The sequence below is a fragment of the Mycteria americana genome, chromosome 1 (assembly GCF_035582795.1).
Source record: "Mycteria americana isolate JAX WOST 10 ecotype Jacksonville Zoo and Gardens chromosome 1, USCA_MyAme_1.0, whole genome shotgun sequence".
Classification (NCBI taxonomy): domain Eukaryota; kingdom Metazoa; phylum Chordata; class Aves; order Ciconiiformes; family Ciconiidae; genus Mycteria; species Mycteria americana.
In genome coordinates, this window is record NC_134365.1 from 154,489,723 (window position 1) to 154,511,785 (window position 22,063).

The 22,063-nt window shown below is 37.5% G+C and overlaps 1 protein-coding gene across 1 annotated transcript in view; it reads right to left on the bottom strand.

Annotated features, from left to right (window-relative positions):
• Nucleotides 1-1,771: 1,771 nt before the first annotated feature.
• Nucleotides 1,772-22,063, bottom strand: part of SEPTIN10 (septin 10) — a 32,256-nt gene continuing 11,964 nt past the window's right edge. Inside the window, 6 exon segments of the mRNA XM_075525192.1 lie at nucleotides 1,772-2,650; nucleotides 3,870-4,060; nucleotides 6,796-6,928; nucleotides 15,119-15,287; nucleotides 15,859-15,955; nucleotides 17,517-17,678. Of these exon segments, the coding sequence (XP_075381307.1) occupies nucleotides 2,635-2,650; nucleotides 3,870-4,060; nucleotides 6,796-6,928; nucleotides 15,119-15,287; nucleotides 15,859-15,955; nucleotides 17,517-17,678 (768 nt within the window). The 3' untranslated portion in view covers nucleotides 1,772-2,634.

Here is a 22,063-nt window from a genome sequence, read left to right on the forward strand (position 1 = left end):
ATGGAAAGTATCCTAAGGAAAGGATCCAAAAAGGTAAAGGCTTCAGACTTGTAAAGGCCATAAATTATCTCGCAGTAGCCACTTGCAGAAGGTACCATAACAATAAAGAGAACTTAATAAATGGTCTTGAAACCATTTCATCTGCAGGATAAACCTCTTTGAAGCGTTCAATTAAAAAGATAACTATGGATAACTCAAGATAAACTACAGTGAGGCATATACGTTTTTATTCACTACCACTATTAATTCCCCACTTTCAGGAGATATTATTAGCTGTTCCTTTATAATTCTTTGAACTGCATTTGACTGTCAGGCTGTGATGTGCGCTTGTGCGCTTACCCGATATCTCAACTTTAGGTGAACTTAAACAAAACAGCTATGGAATTTCCCATACTTACAGATGACTCTCCACTGCTTAAATGAATATGAGGAAAAAAAAGACAAACCCACCAGCTCTCTCATTTTGTGCTACAACTGAACTAACCAAAACTCCCTTTAATTGTCACCTGTTCCGAAGACCCACACGGGTGCCTGCACCGGTTTTGTTTTGCTGCCGAGTCCTGCAGGGCCAACGCGTGCACCTGAACAGAAGCCAACTCCGGCCAAGGCGCGCGGTGTCCGTGCTGTACCCGTCACGGCTCCCCGCTGTCAAAGCACGGCACACCCTCCAACGCTGGCCAGGCACAGAGCTGCCTAGGTCAAACAGTACTCAACCATCTCGGGCTTTGTCCTCAGCCAAGTGGCCACGCTATAGGCGGCTAAATCTGTCTTTTGATGCGGTTCTGTAACGTTCACAAAGAGCTGTGCTTGAGCGAACTAACATCAGCGGCTGCGATAAGCCACGCGGGGATAAGTGAGTGCTGACGGTACACATCACTCAACTGTAATTACATTCTGCTCAAGATCACTTGATAACACTTCCAAATCTACTGCTCAGTTCAAAAAACAGATTTTTTTTTTTTAATTTTCTTTTGGCTGTTACCTCCTTCAAGGAGGGTGTATCCCTTGTTTCTAATCAAACAGATGCAAATGGCCCAGTCAGTGGTACAAAGCCAAACAAAAAATGCAGTCTTTCATCAAGCTACATTTTGCTCAGGAAGGAGCAATCAGACAGCAATCACAGGGCCTGGCCCTGGCCCATTTTCTTCTCTTGAAAGAAGGCTCAGTTATGTGCTGGCTGAGTGTGCGGGTGTCTCCGCTTAACCCTTCCCTCCTATGTTACAGCCTGCTGTGCCTGTGGAGCTGACTGAATTAGCAGTTTGACCCTTTCCTGGTCAATGAAGGGTTTATGTATCTTAGCATATATTCCTTCCCATTGCTACAGAATTGAAGGAAAACAATCTTATATGATATGCATCACTGGGTGAGTAAAACAGAAGGTGAGGTCGGTCACGGGAACAGGCTCCCCAGGGCAGTGGTCACAGCCCCAAGCCTGTCAGTTCAAGGAGCGCCTGGACGACGCTCTTAGCCATATGGTTTAGTTTTAGGTAGTCCTGCGAGGAGCAGGGAGTTGGACTCGATGATCCTTATGGGTCCCTTCCAACTCAAGATATTCCAGGATTCTATGACAAGTACAGTGGTATATGACAAGTATATCACAAGTCATATTGCCTTTCTGGCGCAGTACGCACAAATGGCCTATTTTTTCCAATCAATAAATGACTGAAGACATTTAAAACAGATGCAAAACATTTATATTTTTCAGACTAATGTGAAATCTTACTCCTTGTTTTTAATAACATGGGAGGGAGAGGAAGCAGAACAGAAACGCTTAAGCAAAACCAATGTATTTTATTTCTATCAGGTTAGCATTTCATTTTTACAAAGTCGCACAAAACAACTTCAGAGAACTGCACTTCTTACAGTTTCCCATTAGTTATCATGGCTACTGAAAATATAAAAAACATTTTAAACTTGTTTTAACCTGAAGCTCTTGTGGTTAATAGTGTCTGTAAAGTTCAGCCTCTGCTGTAACTGAACACCGCAGTCACAAGGATCAAAAAGTTACAGGTACTTTCCATGTTAAGTTAGTAATGTCAGATAAGCTATCATGCAACAGTACAGCACTGCAAAAACATCTCAATAAATTTTGATTACAAAGATCATACCTGAAATTTAGGACAGTGCTTGTACATAAAAGCCTATAAACAAAAAGCTGTCAGCAAAATCAGTAAATGGTTGAATTATGTCAACAGTTGTATTAAATAATATTTAGTAGACTAATATACCATACCATATGAAAATAACTCTTTAGAAAGGTTATAGTGGATATATTCACTGAATACTTTTGCACTACAGCATTCATATTATGAATGGAACTGTTCATGGCAGAGACATTTTCTTTGGTACAATGCATTTAAAATGAAAGCAAGTAGGCCACACGTATGTAAGGCAAGTGTGTATCAATCAAGGCAGACTCGTAATAGAAAGTCCGTGATGGCAATGACAGTAATCGCCGCACCGTATGCGTACACATCATACTTAAAAATTCTTCTTTTGCAGAATGCAGCAACGAGAGATGATATTTTCTAAATCCTTTAGTAAGAAACTGCAACTCCTACACCTCCAGAAGCACACGGTGAATCGTCGCTTCCTCAAGAGAAATTATCAATATTGTTTCTTCTAGCATCAGTATTATGTAAAGCTGGAACTGAAAAACAAAAGCAGGCATATAAACTGTAACATACTCTGAAGAAATAAAGCTAAAACAGAGAAAACAAACCTAAAAATTTTCTGAAGTTGAGAGTTACTCATAATAGCACAGATAATGACTTCTGTTACCAAGAATTCCACTTTCATATATAATTGCAGAAAAAGGAGTTTAGGAAAAGGAAGTCGGTAACGTTACTTGAAACGCAACAAATTTTGGCAAAAACACAAGCAGGCTGCTAGTATAGACCCCAAAAATGTCAAAGGTGTCTTGATTATATTTGTGGAAATACGTGCACCCATCTAGCTTCTAGAGTTTTTCATGATCTAGCAGTTATGAATAATTTCTGTACCAAATAATCTGCTTTCAATTGCAGTAAGATATTAATCAGCAAAATGTTATCTGCAGTAAAGTTGTAGCCTATCAGAAAAGGAAATTAATAAATTAATTGACTTCTGTTTTTGGAGGAGAAAAGAAACTTCAATTTAATTTAATGTTTATATATGAAAATTTAATTCAACGTTTCTGTATTAAGAAGTTGGCCATGTTATTCTGGAGACTACTTTTGAATACACTTCTGAAATTTCACAATTTATCCGAGCTTTTCTTTTGGGAGTGGATACGGAAAGAAGTGGGTGGGAGGGAAGAAAGTGAAATGTTTATCATGTCATACTCTGCACTTGGTGTAATTTTACAGCCAATTTTATCAGTCTCTCCTCTTAAAAATCTGTGCTAGGAAGACACATCTAGTATTATAGGACAGCAGCAGTCAGACTGCTTCATAAAACTAAGGTATCCTACATTCAAAACCTGAGTGCTGCAATCAAATGCTATTTCTGGAATTCCCTGGGTGAATTTCTCTCCCTCTCTAACTTCTCCCTCTCTCTCTCAGTCTGTTTCTGAATGTTCACAGTTTCTTCATCTCTGACATCAAAGCACAGGAGTTCAAGCCGAAAACCTTCGTTCCTTCATGGGGGGAAAAAAAAAAAAAGAAAAAAAGACAGAATGCTCATAGAACATACAGCAATTACTCTAAAAGTAAATTTTAGAGCCAATGATCCAAGCATGAGAGTATTTTACACACTTCTGTCTTCTTATCACGTACCAGAATAGGAGCATGTTTGTATCTTTTCTAAAAGATTACTAAAATTTGCGTTATGAAAGTAATATATGAATAATTTTTTTATTGCTGCCTCTGATGACTAGCATCAGCACTTACTTTTTGCGGTCCTTGTCTCTCTTCAAACTAACAACAGGGGTAGAGACAGATGCTTGTGATTGGAGTAATTCAGCGTTAGCTTTCTTCTTAATAAACATAGCTATTTCATCTTCTAGAACTTTTTTCTTTTTCTCCAATTTCAGTTTCACTTCTTGATGCATTAGCATACGATGTTCAAATTTAGTCTGTATCTGTTTAAAGAAAGCACAAAAATTGTATTTCCAACTAGTAACGCAAGGTGGTGGTATCACAATACAAAACCCCTCTGCAATTAAACAGTAAAACCTACTTCAACTTGTGTTAAAAGTCATAAGACATTGCAGTTCTTTCCCAAAACTGGTAAGACTAAAAACCAGCAATCCAGAAAAATAACCATTCATATCAGATTGTTCTCATGGAAGCCAGGCTACTGCACACAAAGTACAGGTGGAAATCAGGGAAGGCACTAAGTGAATGTTAGATTTCCTACTAGATTTCACTATATCTTTTTTACATCAAAAATAAGAAGGCCTTTGAAGAGGAAACAATTACCAACAGAAGGATTAAATCAGGATCTGTCAAGTAGAATCTACTTCCCTAAAACCAAGTGGGCAAGGAATCATACATACTTTAGTTACACAGGTATGTATTTTCATATAGGTATATGATTTTAATATGTATATTAATTACATTTACACATTAATATGTACACACACGATAAGTCTGGGTGGGGGAGTTACTTGTGGGCTGCCAGAAGTTAACTGCTTTGCTGCAGTAATTGTTCTGTGATTGCTCTTTTGACATATTAGTGGATTTTACTCTCCAGATGCATTTTGACCAGTTTAAACCTACTGTGAAGTTGTGCATGATAACCAAAGGGTCCTTCACTCCACCCTTCCTCACCTCCCATCTCCCCACACCTCAACTCTCCTAGAATCCTGCTTCTGTACCCTTCTGTATTGCTGTAACTCAATCTGAGTGCAGCTATACTGGTATAGAAATCAGAGATTTATTTCCACCTTTTGCAAAGAAGGAACAAAGAAATAACTAAGATTATAAATATAACAGTACGCCTGTTTTACACAGTAGAGCTGTCAGATTTTTAAAATGTGTGTGTGTGTATGTATGTATACTATTCATTTATTTATTTCATTGCAACAGTTAACCAGAGGCATTGCAAAAACAGGTATACCAATAAAACATTCGGGGTAGAAACAGTAAGGGCCTAAGCAACTGGATGTCTCAGGAGTGGTAATGCTGCACATTGCACCTAAAAGTTTCCTCTAAATGAAGGATGTGAAAGCAATCTTAAGTAAAAAAGACATTCCTGTTTTTCTTTAGTTTCCAGATACACATATACACTTCTTGGAGAATTAACAGCAAGAGTAGATGACAAATGTTCTTTAGGAGTGACTGCATGATCACTTTCCCACATCAGGAACTGGGAAAACTAATATCCATAATTCAATTGCAATATGCAGAGCTCAAAAACCGCCTGGTATAAATCATAGAAGGAAAACATCAAAGGGTACCACAGATACTGTGCAAGACCTAGCTGAACCTACTTTGAACATGGCCAAGTATTCTTCCAATTGGATAGCCTCATACTGGGAAGGACTGAATGCAATTTTTTTCTCCACAAGTTAACAGATTTAGAAAACAAAGTATTAAGCCGCCTTCTTATTTAAAATATGCATCTCAACACCTCGCAAAAACTGCTACATCTTTGCTGGGAGATGGAGGTACAGAAAAGAACATTAATAAATATACACAGGTTTCCAATTTCAATTAAACCAGTGTTTGAATATAAATACGCATGACCATGATAGAGTCTGGCAGAAAGTATATGAGAAGATCCTGTTTTGCCAGTCCAGCTTGACAGGGCTAAATCTTCAACAACATATTCAAGGAATGTTCCACATCTCCAAATATTCTTAAGGCAGCTGGGAACAGATGAGATTTTAAAAACAAAACAAAACCAACAAAAACAAACCCCCTCCACTTTCAAATCTCTCAACATGAGGGTTGACCTTGTATTTCATAACTGAACCTGGAGGTCATACAAACATACATGCCCCACCCTCTTGGGCTGAAAAACAACTCATGGGATTTTTTCCTGAAGTCTTGGTTTTTACAGAGCAACCTATGCATGAAAAGCATCTACTGTGCTGCTATGGCATACCGATGTTTCTCAGCATACTACTAGAGAAGACAAAGAAACATGCAACCATTATATTCATCACTCTCTTACTTCACCATATCACCTCCTACTCTACTGACTTGTCCCAGCTAGCCACCAAAGCCTTTAGACCATAAGCTCCCTCCTTCCAAAAAAAGACTGCCATTTATAGAATCATAGAATCATTTAGGTTGGAAAAGACCTTTAAGATCATCAAGTCCAACTGTTAACCTAACACTCCCAAGTCCACCACTAAACCATGTCCATAAGCACCACATCTACACGCCTTTAAATACCTCCAGGGATGGGGACTCAACCACTCCCCTGGGCAGCCTGTTCCAATGCTTGACAACCCTTTGGGTGAAGAAATTTTTCGTAATATCCAATCTAAGCCTCCCCTGGAGCAACTTGAGGCCATTTCTTCTGGTCCTGTCACTTGTTACCTGGGAGAAGAGACCGACCCCCACCTGGCTACAGCCTCCTTTCAGGTAGTTGTAGAGAGCGATAAGGTCTCCCCTCAGCCTCCTTCTCTCCAGGCTAAACAACCCCAGTTCCCTCAGCTGCTCCTCATCAGACTTGTGCTCTTGTTTGCTTGTGTCTGATCAATCTACTAATCCAATCAATGTGTGTAATCAATCTGCTTTGTTTTTAAGCATTACTGCCCTCAAAATATTAGGAAATTATAAATATCAACTAGTTGTGATTTTGCTAAGAACTTAAGTGTCCCAAAACTCAGCAAACAAACTCAAGACAGACAGGCATGCTTACCTGTTGCTCTGCTTCTTTCAATATTGCTTCTTTCTCCTTCACTCTCTGCACAAACTGTTGTCTCATCTCCTCCTCTTTTCTTTGCAGTTCAAGGTAGAACTCGTGCCTCTTTGCCTCATAGGCTTCCTGTAGACTGAAGTCCAAAAATGTAAGCAAGTCTCCAGCACGCTGCTTTATTCAATGTGGAAAACCAACAATCTGGAACATTATTTAAACAACTACTATTCATCTGAAATATTAATTTCTACAGCTCCCATACAAAAAATTCATAAACAAACCTAAACAGAAGCAAGCATCTTAACTTTCTGAATTTTTGTTTAAATAAACAACCCTGAGTAAAATTATTTACGATAACAGCTCCTGGGCAATTTACATTTCAAAGTAAATACAGCATTTTAGGAATCTCATGTTCTAAAAGACCTGAGTTATAGCTTTCTGCCTCCAACATGCAGAACCTTTTTAAGTTACTTATTAGTAAGACACTGAAATTGCCAGAAAAATCCCCTAAAATTTCCACATTGTGAAACCTCAGTCTTAAAATAGAACATTACAAAAACAATGCATCTGGAGCATTAACACAACTAACAAACTGATTACTCCTATATGAAAAAGGAAGGAAAATAACAGGATCTTCAAAATACATAGCACTCTCTTTATGTAATGTCAAAATTTAAATATGGCAGAGTTGCATTAATATATAGAATAAATACAATTTCCTAAGTAGTTCAACATCCAAAAGATGAGGTTACTTTCCCGCATGCACCAGCCAAACCCTCAAGACTGCTTGTTTTCTCCTGAATCCTCTCTCCCAGACACTAATATACTGCATACATACCACACTTATATTTGAACTTATATAGGACGTGTAAATTAGTTCAGATCATTGAGCAAATATCTGGCAGCAGAACAAAACAGCAAGTAATTAAAACATTTCTTTACTTTTAAATCCATGCCTCCCTTCCTTTTTTTTTTTTTTAAAGTTACTCTACTAGACATTTCAGTACCCAAGACGACAATTTTTTTCCTCCAAACAGGTACTTGAAATTGAGAAACTTCTTTCGTATCAAATCATATCATAGCAAATTAAAAGATGCTGCTAGAGGTTTGACATTTTCAGGGTGTATACTACCACTGCTATCACCACAGCGCTGGCAGGAAAAGTTCTGCTTTTCAGGGAAAAAGGAATGGAGCTTGTACCCAGATGTATCTCGTACACCAAAGAGAACACTACCTCTGAAAAGCATACCTGCTTAACGACACAAGTTCTTCCGACAAAACATTTCTCACAATCTCCTCTAAGTCACACGATTCCAGAGAGGCAGAATTGGTGGATCAGAGCTGTGCTAATGGTTATTACAAAAACAAAAGGATCTGTCCAGTATCTCGTAGGACATAGGGCTTATGAACGGCTCAAAACATGGATAACGTTCTAGCTCTTTATTCTGGAGATTTCTCTTACACCACTCATCTCTTCTAACACTTCCCCAGTGCTGACTAGTCAGCCTTTCCCAGCTATCATGAGTTACTGTCCTTTACCAGGAACCTCATGCCTTCCACTTTGATGTAAAATAAATATATATCTATATCAAATACTTAAATTTGCTTTATATTTTTAATACACATACACACTTTTGTACCAGTTTTTATGTCTCATCTTTTACTGTTTCTATTAAAACAGTTTATAAATGGAAAGACTTACAAAAAAGGACATCTAAAAACTTAATGATTTAGGGCAACCATAAGCTTAAAAAGCGCTCTTCTATATTTAAATTTACAATGACTGGGCAGTTTCTCAATCCTGAAGTTTCTTTTTTGTATTCAAAGTATAAAGAGAGAAGAAAAGTCTCAAAATTGCACATGCAGACTTCACATTTGTAAGATCTCAAGGTCAGAGCACTTCTCCTATTCTACCTTATTTGAGCAATACATTGCAACAAAACAAATTTGGAAGAACAACCTTTTGGGGTTTGTTTGTGTGTTTGTTTTGGGTTTTTTTAGATCATCCTGAAATTGTATCTGCCACATGAAACAAGAGCATGGTTTTCACACAGGTATATTAAATCACACTATCTTTAAGTTTAGACAGCACAGCAATCTCCCTATACACACTTGTGGGCCCTGCGTCAGTTCCGCTAGCTAACATGCTGCCTTTGGGTGCAATAAAGCCGCTAGAGCAAACGTGAGACCAAGCTAACATGCTGCAATCGCACCTTCGTTTCATTCTGTGGACATCTTTAGACTCCACCGAAGCTAATTTATCAGGTAAAAGCAATTTTGTCTTGAAATTAGTAGAAGATTAACTTTGAAGACACTGGATTTACTAAGTAATCAAATTACATGTATAAAGAAAAGAAGAAATAAAAGTGTATTTCTTAAATCCCCCTCCCCCTGGACTAAATTGTTCTGGAAATCACAAGGATAAAATTAAAACAACTTTCCTCTTCTGTGTTTGGCATATCAGCAACATAATGATCTAAACAGTCTTTGGTTTTAGGAGGTTTGAGGAGGAGGGGAAAATAGTTCACCAGATCTTAAGCCAATCCTTTCAACATTACTGCATCCATTGCTCACAGTAAAACACTTTTCCATTTACCTGAAAACTGGTTTCACTGCTTCTCATATAGCACATTATGAAAATCATATTCACAGGTTCTCTCATTCTTCTCGTGGACCCCTAGAATTTTATAATCTGTACAAAACCACTTGCAAAATTAGGATGTTAAAGATAATTATTTGAATCATGTATTCTTACTGAGGTTTTGGAGGAAGGGAAGGGATTGTGAAGAAAGTCTACACCTTACTAATCAACTACATACCTCGTAACAGCACTATCACCTACCTTTCTACAGAAGCATAGCTGTGACATACAGTTTTTCTATCTGCATAAGACTTAGAACATGGAAGCCTAAACATAAAGATGCAAATCAAACATGTTATGTTCATAAATAAAGACTCTGATTGAAGTTAATTCAACTCTCAGTGGAACACAATGTTTGTGCGCTTTGAACACCACAAATACTTAGACAATATTTTACAGTTTGTTCATTTAAGTTGAAAAAAGCTTTCAGTTTGAAAACTACACTTGTAACTTTTTGCATAACATTCGACAAGCAATTAAGGTATATCAGAAAAACTAAAAAATTTAAAAGTTACCTAGTGGCAGGTATTTTTAGCATGGTCCCTTGACTCAGTGAACTGCCTAAGTTGATATTTAGCAACACTAAGGACTGGTAGCTCCAAATAATTACCATTTTCCCAGTGGAGGCATGAAAAACATGTATTTTGGATGCAGTTCAGTCTTACCATAAGGAGGTTAAAATCTTTAGCTCAAATGCAAAGGTCTGCAGTTGGTTAGATGAACTCCATTCCCAAATGACTTCTTAAGGAAGAAGTCTAACAGCCTTTCAGATATTAGGTTTCCTTTCTCAGAAAAGACAACTAGAGTCATATCAACCTTCCTCTACATGTGAACTTATTTACATTACTGAATCCTTCCTGTTTTTCTGTCATCATCCTCAAAATAGACTGAAAAATAAACATGTTTTTGTTCGAGAACTGCAAGGTCTGAATATCCCAGTTTCAGGAAGGAATAAAGCATGGAATATATGATTGCTCACATATTGAGAAACTAAGATGTTTATGTTACAATTACGTTTAACTGCAATTATGATGAAGAACAAATTGTAATCATAAGCACAGAAAAACAACTAAACCAGAGAATTATTAACATCAGAGAATCCAAATATGCAAGCATACAGCCTGAATATCAATCTTTGGCTTTTTTCAACAGACCCTTGCCTATTAGTTTTCTTCTTTCAAAACAAGGATGTCCCCTTAAGCAACAACATAGCTGAGACTGGAAAATGGACTTACAAAATGTCCAACTTCAAAACAGTAGTAATCTTCTCCTCCCTTGCAAACATCTAAGCTTACTAGGTGTGTATATATTTAGAATTCTGTTTGGCTGGAAGCGCTCTTCATGTCCACATTTCTGTTTTCAGCTATCCCCAATTTTTCCATTCTGGACATCTCAGCAATTATCTCTTGCTGAGATTGACCTGAAACTAGGAATTCATGTTCCTAATGGACATAATTGGACCATCAAAAAGGCAGGACTAGACCATCCACATAAAAAAGTCTATCTTTACATTTCAACAACAAAGAAATGCAAATCCCACTTTTAAGTATTACAAGATGATAATAAAAGCACTTCCTGGATTTTACATACTGCAACAGATACTGCATAAAATGCATAAACCACCTCCCCAAATACTCTGCTATCCATTGACTTCATTACACAAATTTTGCCGTAACAGGCTCTCCATTCCTGATTGGCTGCTTTTCATGGTTTGGAAACCACATTATACCTATATGACTAAGTTTAGCCTTAGATGCTATTCCATTTATTCCCTGAAGCACCACATGGTGGATTCTTAATTTTTAAAGTGGTTTACCACATGTTATATTTTAATCTGATATGGTACATACATGACTGTAATTCTCATGACCTTTTGCAATGATACTCCACTATAAGACTGAACTCTTCTTTTCATAAAAAAGTTTTATATATTGTTTTTGCAACGTATATGAATTATATTAAGTTCCCAATTACTCATTAATTTAAGTTATGCTAATTATTGTTATTCAATTTAAATAAATAATGGTTTGATAAAATGCCAGTATAAACCAGGTGTCCTGAAAGCAGCAGAATTGATAGCCCAAATTCCTATGGATGACTTTATGTTCTATTTTCTCAATGACTGTAATACCCAAAGTCCTGCCTACATCCTTACACCTTTTTAACCATACAATTAGCGTCCCTCCATACATCCTAAATATTCTTTACTTACTGTGAGTACTCTCGTGGGTCTTTCACGTGCAGTAGCCTTAGCTACTTCCAAATCACCCACGACCTTCTCATCCTACTGCAGTACTGCCAAGCTCCCAAGAGTTTCAAAAGACAGTACTTCATTCAGAGGTAAGGATTTACTGACAACAAATGCACACTGGCTGGCCAACAACTGGTAGGAGCAGAGGTCTTCTGCTTTTCCTGCAGTGAGAACACTAACCATGTAGTCCCCTGGAAGCACCCAACCCTTTACTCAAGTTTGAAAATGGAGAGTTGGTTCATAAGTTACTAGGGAGAGACTGACAGACTGATCATGTAATTAATTTTCCCTGGAAATCTGGCGAATGAAAAAGTTAATTCTTAGAATGCAATTGCAAATAAACAAATTAAAAAATGATTATGACACAAATTCACAAAAATATAGGATTAGGGAATAGGCATTTTTAAAACTGTACACAAGACAGTCACTTCAGACAACTACTATCTTTATTTTCCCTCCTCACACCTAGTAATAAGGATGCTAATATATTTTTCCGTTGTGTGCTGAAACCATCTCTTTCCATGTCTCCCATACAAAAAAAATAAAGCTTGCCAACATGTTTTTTTCATGTGAGAGTGAAAGCCTTTATAGATATCTGCCTAGAACCTATCTCACAAGGTAGCCGAAAATCCAAGAATTACTGGTTTTGCTTTGCAGTGATGTACAATTTTGGATGAATAAACTCCTGTTGTACTTTTAAATCCAAAAGAGTGGTATAGGAACTTCACAGGCAGCTTTTTCACAACATGCCAAGAGGCAGGGCACATTAGCTACTCAAGTGTCAATGTTCAAATGCTACAAACCCCAGTGCAGTAAAATCAGCCAATTATTCAAGTCTAGCAGAAATTTTCTAACTTTACATAAAATAACCCAATTCAGATTACCAAATTTAGTATGTAGACAGCTACATCACATGCTTGTCCTATGACTTCTCAACATGCATTTTGATCATCATTTACACAAGTAGCATGAAATTTTAATCATCAGTCATATACCGCTATGCAATATTAACTATACTTTAAAGCTACAGCTCTTAGAATCCATGTGTATATATTGTAAACATCTTTAAGGACAAAGAGGACGACAATTTAATAAAACATTTTTGCCCAGAAGAACAGGATAGTCCCTATTCTGAAAGATATTTAAATTTACAAGTCAGCAAAATGGGAAGCACTGAACTTCCTCTACGGAAAGAGATGTTTTCTATCACACTGCTGAGGATGACGCTTTTTATCATTTCCTCAGTAGCTTCATAAAACACCTTAGGGGTAAGGCTACATTAGTCTGCTAACTACACTACATACAGATCCTCTAAATTCTCTTCCTTTTTTATGGTATCATAAAAAGTCTCTCCCAAAAGACCAAATGCCTTCTCTTTCAGACCTCAGTGTCATTCACTATGCCACATAACTGAGGGATGACCACACATCCCAGATCCAGTCCCACTTTTCTCTTTTTGGTGCAGTAAATCTGAGAAAAAGTTAATTTTTCTAGATTCTTATGGATACCTATTCTCATCCTTCCAAAGCAATGACATTTTCAATAGATACAATTTACTAAAACTAATTACTAAGTGTATTGTCTTGCCACAAAGCTCTCGATAAACTGACATTTAGTGGGCTATACATAAAAACTACACACCAGAGGGAACTTAGCTTTTCCATATCTCCATGAAGCAATCCATTTCTAAACCAACTTCTGAAGCATAAAATACTGTGACATTCTGATACAAACCTGCCATATCGTTATATCGTTTACTAACAATATAAACGTTATATCGTTTATATCGTTAGTAAAATGCAAAATGTTTAGGGGTTTTACAAAGACAATTCTTGTGTTTGTGGAAGAAAACAGTTCTGTAGATGATCATTTTTATAATTTAACTCTTATCTTGAGATAGCTGTACATTATGAATTCAAGTTCAGAAAAGCCAAAGGTACTGCAATCAATACTGCCATGAACAAATCTCTAAAAAAAGCTTTCCCTGGACAAAGATAAGGTATCAGCTGTTAGCGTATGTTCTTAAACTTAAACCTAAACCCAATGAAAAGTCTATGGTCAGTTTCAGTGGGTTTTAAACCTCATTCACCTTTGGTTCTCTATTTATGAAAAGGATTTATTCCTTTCTTTTTAAGTCAAGAGGAATGTCAAGAGACCACTGTGATACATGGTCAGCTCAAGATCATCTCAATGAACTAATCTTTAAATGTGCCTTGACATTAAGACTTCAGAAAGAAGTGCCCACATCCAGCATCTTCCTTGGCCACATTAATCTTATTTAATTATTATTGTTTGAACAATACATAAATTAGACCTAGTCAAAGTGAAAGAAATGCTGCTCCATAAACACTCTACGAGTTACAGCAACTGCAACTGCCTTAGAACTTCTGTGCAAAGTAAAGGTGAAAGCAAACAATTTAAGCCACTAAAAACATCTCTTTGGAGGGAAGCCATTTAAAAGCCATTTATTTTTACCAGAACAGAATGGGTAAAGACAGTCTGATTGCCACATAAAACAAGAAGTAAACAAACCAGTTGGTTCGAAGCACTAGAAACTGTTTTTAATGCAAAGTTGGATTTTGTTTTCATGTCTGGTATTTCCCACCATGACTATGCAATAATAGCACTTTGCTAAACCGTGAAGGCTTGAACAACTCCTGAAGCATCAGTTCTTCCCTATCAGGATTCTAGCAACTTACAAAACACAGTCCCATGCGTAAAACAACCAAAGGAAGTTGGAAGAGGGAGAGGGAGATGACAGAATTGGAAATAAAAGATTAAACAAACTCGACATAGAAATTGTAAATACCTCCTGCAGAAAGCAGCTTTACTACATGAAATAACCAAGTGTCTCTAACCCTCTGCTTAACCTTCCTTTGGAATCCTCCATTAACTTCCTACAGTCTAGCAAGAGATTTCTTGACCTGAAAAGGCTAGACATTTGTTATTATGGCAGATAACGCGGGAAGCCAACAGCGTAACAAATGATTCTGTAACAGTTTTTACTGCAGTTCCTTCTGAACTTTGAGTCCAACCAAACCATTGTTCAGAGTGTGACATTATTAAGAGAGAAAGTAAACCAGCATGCTAATATATAATGAAATTAAAGAGGCATAAAGTGCATGTACCTGAAGAAAATTGACATTATCCATGGCAAAAATTAAAATCCCCAGGTTTATTCTAAAAGAGAAAGATTTTAGAAATACAACTAGCTTGTATGCCTTTAAAAGTAATGCTCATATAATCCCATATACTTCTTCTCCATGAAGACAACTGAATGAACAGCTACATACTTACTCTGATTAAAAAAAAACCAATTCTTTCCCTCTTAGAAAACCTATTCTATGTATGAACCCTGCTCTGTATTGGGTTGATACAGTCAAATGTGAAGCAAACAGATGCTGAAAGCAAGTGCTGCACATGAAGTCCTTTACCTGACTGGTTTATTCTCAGGGCCAATGTCTCTGAAGCCCATCTCTTCCAGTCTGCAGCGTCTGTACAACTCATAATGTCGTGCATGAGTCTGCTCTCTTAAGTCTTCCATGTTTGTGCAAATAAGCATCTCGCGAAGCTTTACAAAGTCACAGTGGTTCTCATTTTCCACTAATCAGTTAAAAGAGGAAGACTTTATTACTATGCACAAGTAGCAAAATTGTCAAAATGTATTTTAAACACCGTTGAGATTAATTTATTTTGTTTACTAATTATACTCCCAGGAAAATGTATCTCTTTGTTTATTATACCTCTTATACTTTGTTATAGTTTCTAATATACACATTGAAGCACTAACTGTAAGAACTGGTGAACGTGTTCCAGCACATCCTGATTTCCTGTTAGAGTTGAACAATGATATATTTCTCTCTTTTTTCCCCACTTCTTTACTGCCAATCATAAAACATTGAAATTTGGTAGTGCTAGAGGCACTGCCACCATACTAACCTACCCAAATATTACATACACCATCTCATAGCTTGATTTCAGGGATGCATCAGTGCTGATGAAACTACCAGTTAGTGTACACCTCAAGTATTAATTGCTAAACTTAAACTATTGATCCAAAATGCAATCAATATGGCATCAGTGGATAACACCAGCCCCTTTTAGTATTGGTGAATTTTATACTTCAACAACAACAACAAAAGTCTTGTTAAAATACCATTGAGAATTCATTTACCTTGTACAATGCCCCAAGGGTACTGACGAGCTCTCACCATTTTGTTTCCAATTTTCACCTCTTCCGTACTTCCTACTACGGCAAATGGCAAATGCCCCTGTAAGAGTCACACCAATATAGTCTTATCTCACAGCATTCTTATGTCAGAACTGAAAAGCAAACACTTCAGAAATAAATTAGGGGGAAAAAACACCATTTTGGGACAAGCCAACAGGCAGTTTCAACCCAAAAACCACTTTGAAGAGACCAGTAGCTAGTCAAACTACTGGTACAAAAGTCCAGCTACATTAACAAAACTGGGAGGAGCGGTTGCTAGACCAGATGGGTGTGCTGCCAATTCAGAGGAACCTCGGACAGGCTGGAGAAATGGGCCAACAGGAATCTCATGAAGTTCAAACAAGAGCAGTGCCAAGTCCTGCACATCAGGAGGAACAACCCCATGCGCCAGCACATGCTGGGGGCCGACTGTCTGGAAAGGCACTTTGCAGAAAAGACGTGGGGTTCCTGGTGGACAACAAGTTGGACCTGATTCAGCAGGTTTGCCCCAGTGGCAAAGGTGGCTGACTACATCCTGGGCTGCATAGGGAGAGTATCAGCAGTAAATAGAAAGCCGCTCTAGAACACATCCCTCTGATTTGCATGCAGCCAAAGTTCATATCCCCAGTAATAGTCATGAGACCATCACAGGTTTGAACCCCAGGTATGGTTACTGCTGTGGGCTCAGCCAAGTGGCCAGAAATACGGGCTGGGCACTGACTGTCTGCGTGCTGACCCACGACAACTGACCAAATAAAAAGAAAATATCGTTAACTGGAAAATAATTCACTAGCAGAGCATGAAAGGGGTAAGTACCAGACCACCACCTTTCCCCACCGCAGAAGGACCTGTTACTGAACGACAGCCTGCACATCCTCACTCCCTGGCACAAGTGACAGAGGCTGGGACTGCAGAGCCGTACACTCCGGCATACCGGCTCCTCCTCCCTACTTTCAAACCCCAGTACATACATCTACAAACATATGCACATGAACAGCAAATACAGACAGAGTGCTCAAAGCAAAGATGTCTAGCTTCACAAGCCTAGTTGAAGCTGGCAGATACTCCTGGAAGGATCTGAACGGACAACGGTAAAAAAGCCAGATTTATATCTGACTTTTTAATCCCCAGAGAAAATTTGTCCTAATTTCAAATGAAAGTACTAAAGAAAAGGAAAAAGCAGATGGAAGACTTGCTATCATAGAGACCAGAGCAAATTGGAGAAATGAGGCACCTGAATATCTTCCCTAACAGATGTCAGGTAGTATTTGCTGAGGAAAAGAGCAAAGCCAATCTGTCCGTCTAGGTTAGTAATTATATATTAATTATCCAGAAATTAGAAGAAGTATTTATGAGTGAGAACCTCTTTTCTGTTACTGAGCCAGAAAAGAAAAAGCCTCCTAAAACAAGTGGTATCAACAGCAGAAGGACAGGAAGATTTGCAAGTGGGGGAAAAAACCCTCAAAACATACAAGCTTCTTAAGGAGAGAGAAAAATATATAAACAACCTTGTTACATACAAACCTATAAGCCTCAAGATAATGGTGAAAGAACAGGCATGAGTCGGCATTAGAGAGTGATGCTTTAGTACTGAAATATCAATGTTTTTGTCATTTACTTACATTCATGATGGTATTAATTTTAGAAACGGTTTCATCATCAGTTGGAAACTGGTATATCTGGACGCCATTACTAACTAATTCGCTCATGATTTTGTTCTTGAACTTCTGTAGTTCGGTTTTAGAAATGCTGTCTGCTTTGCCTATAATTGGTATAATGTTCACCTATTAATGATACAAATTATATGAAACGTGTAAGACTTCAATTTTGAGGTGACATCTTTTATAAATTAAATTGTTTGGTGATAAGCTCTTTAAAACTTCCCATGCAGTCCAAACTTTTCCATCAATTGATATCAAAGTTTCACAAATCATGAAAAATCATTCACTGGCATCATTTAACAAAATAACAACAGATTATTTAATATACTCCCTTAAAATTAATTGGTTCTGAGAAAAGAACAAGGAAGGAGGTCTCATACAGTGAAGTACTCAAAAGAACAGCAATGCCTACTTATTAACTAAATTACATTAAGTAGTTATACCTCTGCTAAAAAAATAGATTGTTTTAGTTTATAGCACCGGGGGACATGGTTCAGGCGTTAAATGAAAGTTGACAGTTTAAATACACAAAGAAAAGGAAGCTGGCTACCAAACCCTGCCTACACCTGAGCCTCTTCCTTGGGTTCCTTTCGGCTACAACATCATCTTGTTCACCTCACCACTGCAGCAAAGCGTTTCTCAGGTTTCTCTGCTGCAAGCAGAGGAATGACGAAGACTGAAGAATCTTGCTTATCAGTCTTTACACTAATTATTCAGAACTTGAAATTCAGTTCTACTAAGGTAAACTGCCCCATTTCCTAAAATAGTTATGATAGTAACTTAGGAAGGTAGTAGATGCCAAATTTTTCTTAAAAATACTAACAACACTCCCAAAATATACATTTTTCAGAACTAGACACAAAGAACTAATGCCAATGTCCAAATATTTTGGAAGAACAATACAAATAATTCTTCCAGATTTGAGAAGACAAGAGTTTTACAGGGTTCCTTGATCATAGATGCAAAAAGGAAGGAAGAAAAGAAAAAAAAAAAAGAAAAGAAAAAACCCTGCACACATTCTTTTTATTCTTCTGAATATTGTGTCTGAGTGCCTAAGCATGGAAACTCCAGAATGGATTCAAAATGGATGTTTTTGAAATAAGTCTTCTGTCTTAAGCAAAATGTCCAAATAAAAAAAAAGCATGCCAACTCCAAAGTATGACTTCTATGATTACCTGATGATAGTCCTTAATTGTGTAGCATATGCAACCTAAGCACGTTTGGGGTAAAATATCTAAAATCAAATAAAATGCTAGGATTTTTTTTATATAACTGAGTTGATTTAGGCTTGTTTAAACAATTACAGCTAGGAATAATTCACGGTTTCAATCAAATTAGCTGAGGGACATAAATTTAAGTTTTCTATCATATAGCTTTAAAAATGGATGGAACACAGAGGCCTCAGAATTAAATTAACCTTTACTCTGTCTTTTCAACATGGACGTTTTTCAAGCGCTCCTTAATTAGGAAAGAATTTCTTAGATACTGAATAGCAGAGAAAGACTACTGAGGAGACCAGTAACTACAGAAAAGCAAAATTGCCAGAAACTGTGATCACAGCTATTAACACTAATGTTAAATCACAACCATTGTATTAAAATTTAAAAGCAATACTACTCTGGCTTTAGATAAGCAACAACAAAAAAAGTTATCTTTGCTTAATCTGTTAAACAAAATTAATTTCTGCTTGTGGCATCTAAGGTTTACTTGAAAACTACTATCTCAGTACTTCCATCCGAGAATAACAGTAATCGAAAGCACACGTTTGTACTAACAAGAGACTTCAACTGTATTGATTTGGACCACATATAGATGTGCCCCAAGTCCCGCTGCTCCCTCCTATGCCTACTACTGACTGGGAAACCAATTGACTCCCTTCCAGCCTCTTCCCCAGCTACAACTCTCAACAACTACAAAACTGAATTTTGCCACAAAGTTATAGGCCATTAATACAGAATCACTTTAACCCGATAAAAAAAGTCTACACTTGCAATAAAACCAGCAGTCCTGCCCCTCCCCTTGCCTGCAGCTACTCATTGCCAGGTAGAACTAAAATCTGTGCAGCTGTCCAAGGAGACAGATTACTTTTCAGCGTGATCAGTTCCCTAACCAAGCAACAATCTTTCGCTTTCAATTTAAGCCAGTTCCCTCATCCAGGCAACGGCCTGCCCAAAACACTTAAGCATGTACGATGGGAAGAAGCAGCTGAGACTGCCTCTTTCTGTAGCAATGCTCATTGACCATATAAAGTCAGCAGGATAAACTTCATCCATGCACATTACTTCTCTGTTTGCCAGCACCAAATTCAGCCCTCTGATCATCCTTCTGCCTGAAATGCAAAGTGTTGCTTCCCGCTCTCCCCCCATGAGAAAACATGCTATTACTCCAAACTAAGATTTTCATGTAACACCTTACATTAATGTCAAAACATCTGTTGCCCCTGTATGCTACAGAGAAGGAAAAAAAATACATATACTTGAAATTAGTACTGGTTGATATCTTTCAGGCTCATTTAAATGTCTCTCTATGAATCAATACAAAAATTTCTAAATATTGTTTTCAAAGAAAAAAAAACCAACCCCAAAACCAAACTCAAACCCTGCAAGGTACACTCATGTCATTTCCTGACTTAACAGTAATCTGTATATAATTCTGCAAGAATGACTTAAAAATGCAGATGTATTAGTTGAATAATCATTACTTCCCAGGAAGAAAGCATGCAGAAGAAGATTCCCTTAATCTGTGAATGAAACCTGGCTGGTTTGTAGTGATTCAGTTCTAAGCAAAACTACAAGACTTTCCAATGTCTAAAAGCTAGAGGCCAAATTCTTAGCTAGTCATCCAGTTTATAAGCAATAGAGAAAAAATAATTGCCCACAGATACATCTGGTTTTCTCTCCCACAATTATAAGGGTATAGGATGACCCTATCGTATTCCAAGAATCCTCTTTACCTCTGAGCTGTGTAATCTGGTCTTGTTTTGTACCAAGCAGACCGTAACAAAAGCATAACAGTGTACACTGTGCTGGATTTAGGAAGAAACTGAAGAAAATTTTTTACATAAATTTATACACTCAATGTAGGCATGTTGCTGTACCACCTTCTCTTTATGGAATCCTGTACTCAGCAAACACACCCAGGGACTTCCACATCCTGGGAAATCACAAGTTCTGAATTGCCACTAGCAGAATGCAGTACTAAAAGCATCACAAACATGTTCCACAATGAGATGGAAACCAAACTACAGTTAAAGTAGATACTTTTTTCTGTGTATACGTGTATTTCTGTAGTAAGATCAGAAAGTATCCATTGCAAAGGGATAAAACAACAAAGTTACATGCCGTTCATGTTCTCTCTGAGCCAAAGCAGAACCAAAAATATTTAGAGTAGGGTGCTAGAAACTAAAATCCCCCAAATCAGAATTACTTTCATTTTATCCTGATGGAAAAATATTTTCTCAGGATGCTGGGACTCATGGATCTATTTCCTTTCCTTTCGGAAGAAACACCGTTTTAAAGGGAGTTCAGTAAAGAGAGGGCACAACCTAGAAACCAAGTATTTTTGTGGTTTAACACAACCTCCAACTTCGAAACTCTGACTAGAACAATATGCTTCATGAAACTGTCCCATTTTCTAGTACCAAGGCTCTTTAGCTATCAGTGCGTATTACAGAGTAGTTTCACAAACATTTTAATCTGGCATAAACCAACACCATAGCAGAAAGAAGTGACTCTGCTCTCCCCTACCTTCATCCCACCATACCTCCCCCCCACTTGCCCTGTGCTATTGAGAAAGTTCAAAATGCAAAATACATCCACAAACAAAATTACAAAAATACCAGATGTGCTCATCAATCACAAATGTGGAATCGACAGCTGATTCGATCCTTGTTATCTTGAAGAAAAATCTCACGAACAAGACAATGCAGAAAGAAAATTTAGCAGGAAAGGCTCTAGTAAAGCAAAGGAAAGGGCTAGAGGAACAGCAAATGCATTTAAGTTTTCAAATTTTTCAAAATTTCAACAAATTAAACCCAAATGATGTAAGATTTCTTAAAATGGGTTAAACATTTAGCTTCATCCAGTTCACACAGCCCCATTACAGGAAGAAAGTTAAGAATTTACAAAGTGCAAGTAATCACACTAGAAACTGCTATTTTAAAGCTTTCAAAACAAATCAAGATGTGAAGTTTAAAACACTAATGCAGCCTGTCTTAGAAAAAGCCATGCTGGCAGGGTGTTGTGTTCATGGCACTTGCCTCTTCAGCTACCTGTAACAAAGATCTTCACAGTGCTGCAAAGCTTTTTATATGCCAGCTTTCCAGCAGTCCTAAAACTCAACAGTGACCTAGAAACAAGCTTAATTAGAAATATTACAGCACCCATGGAGGGTACCCTATCCAATCACAATAAGATGTTAACGGTTTGTTAAAAGTAAAGTCGGTGTGGTTCTATTTTTTTTTACTTCTTCTTTAAACCTCGTTGTGCTTCTTTTTTCATTCTTTCATG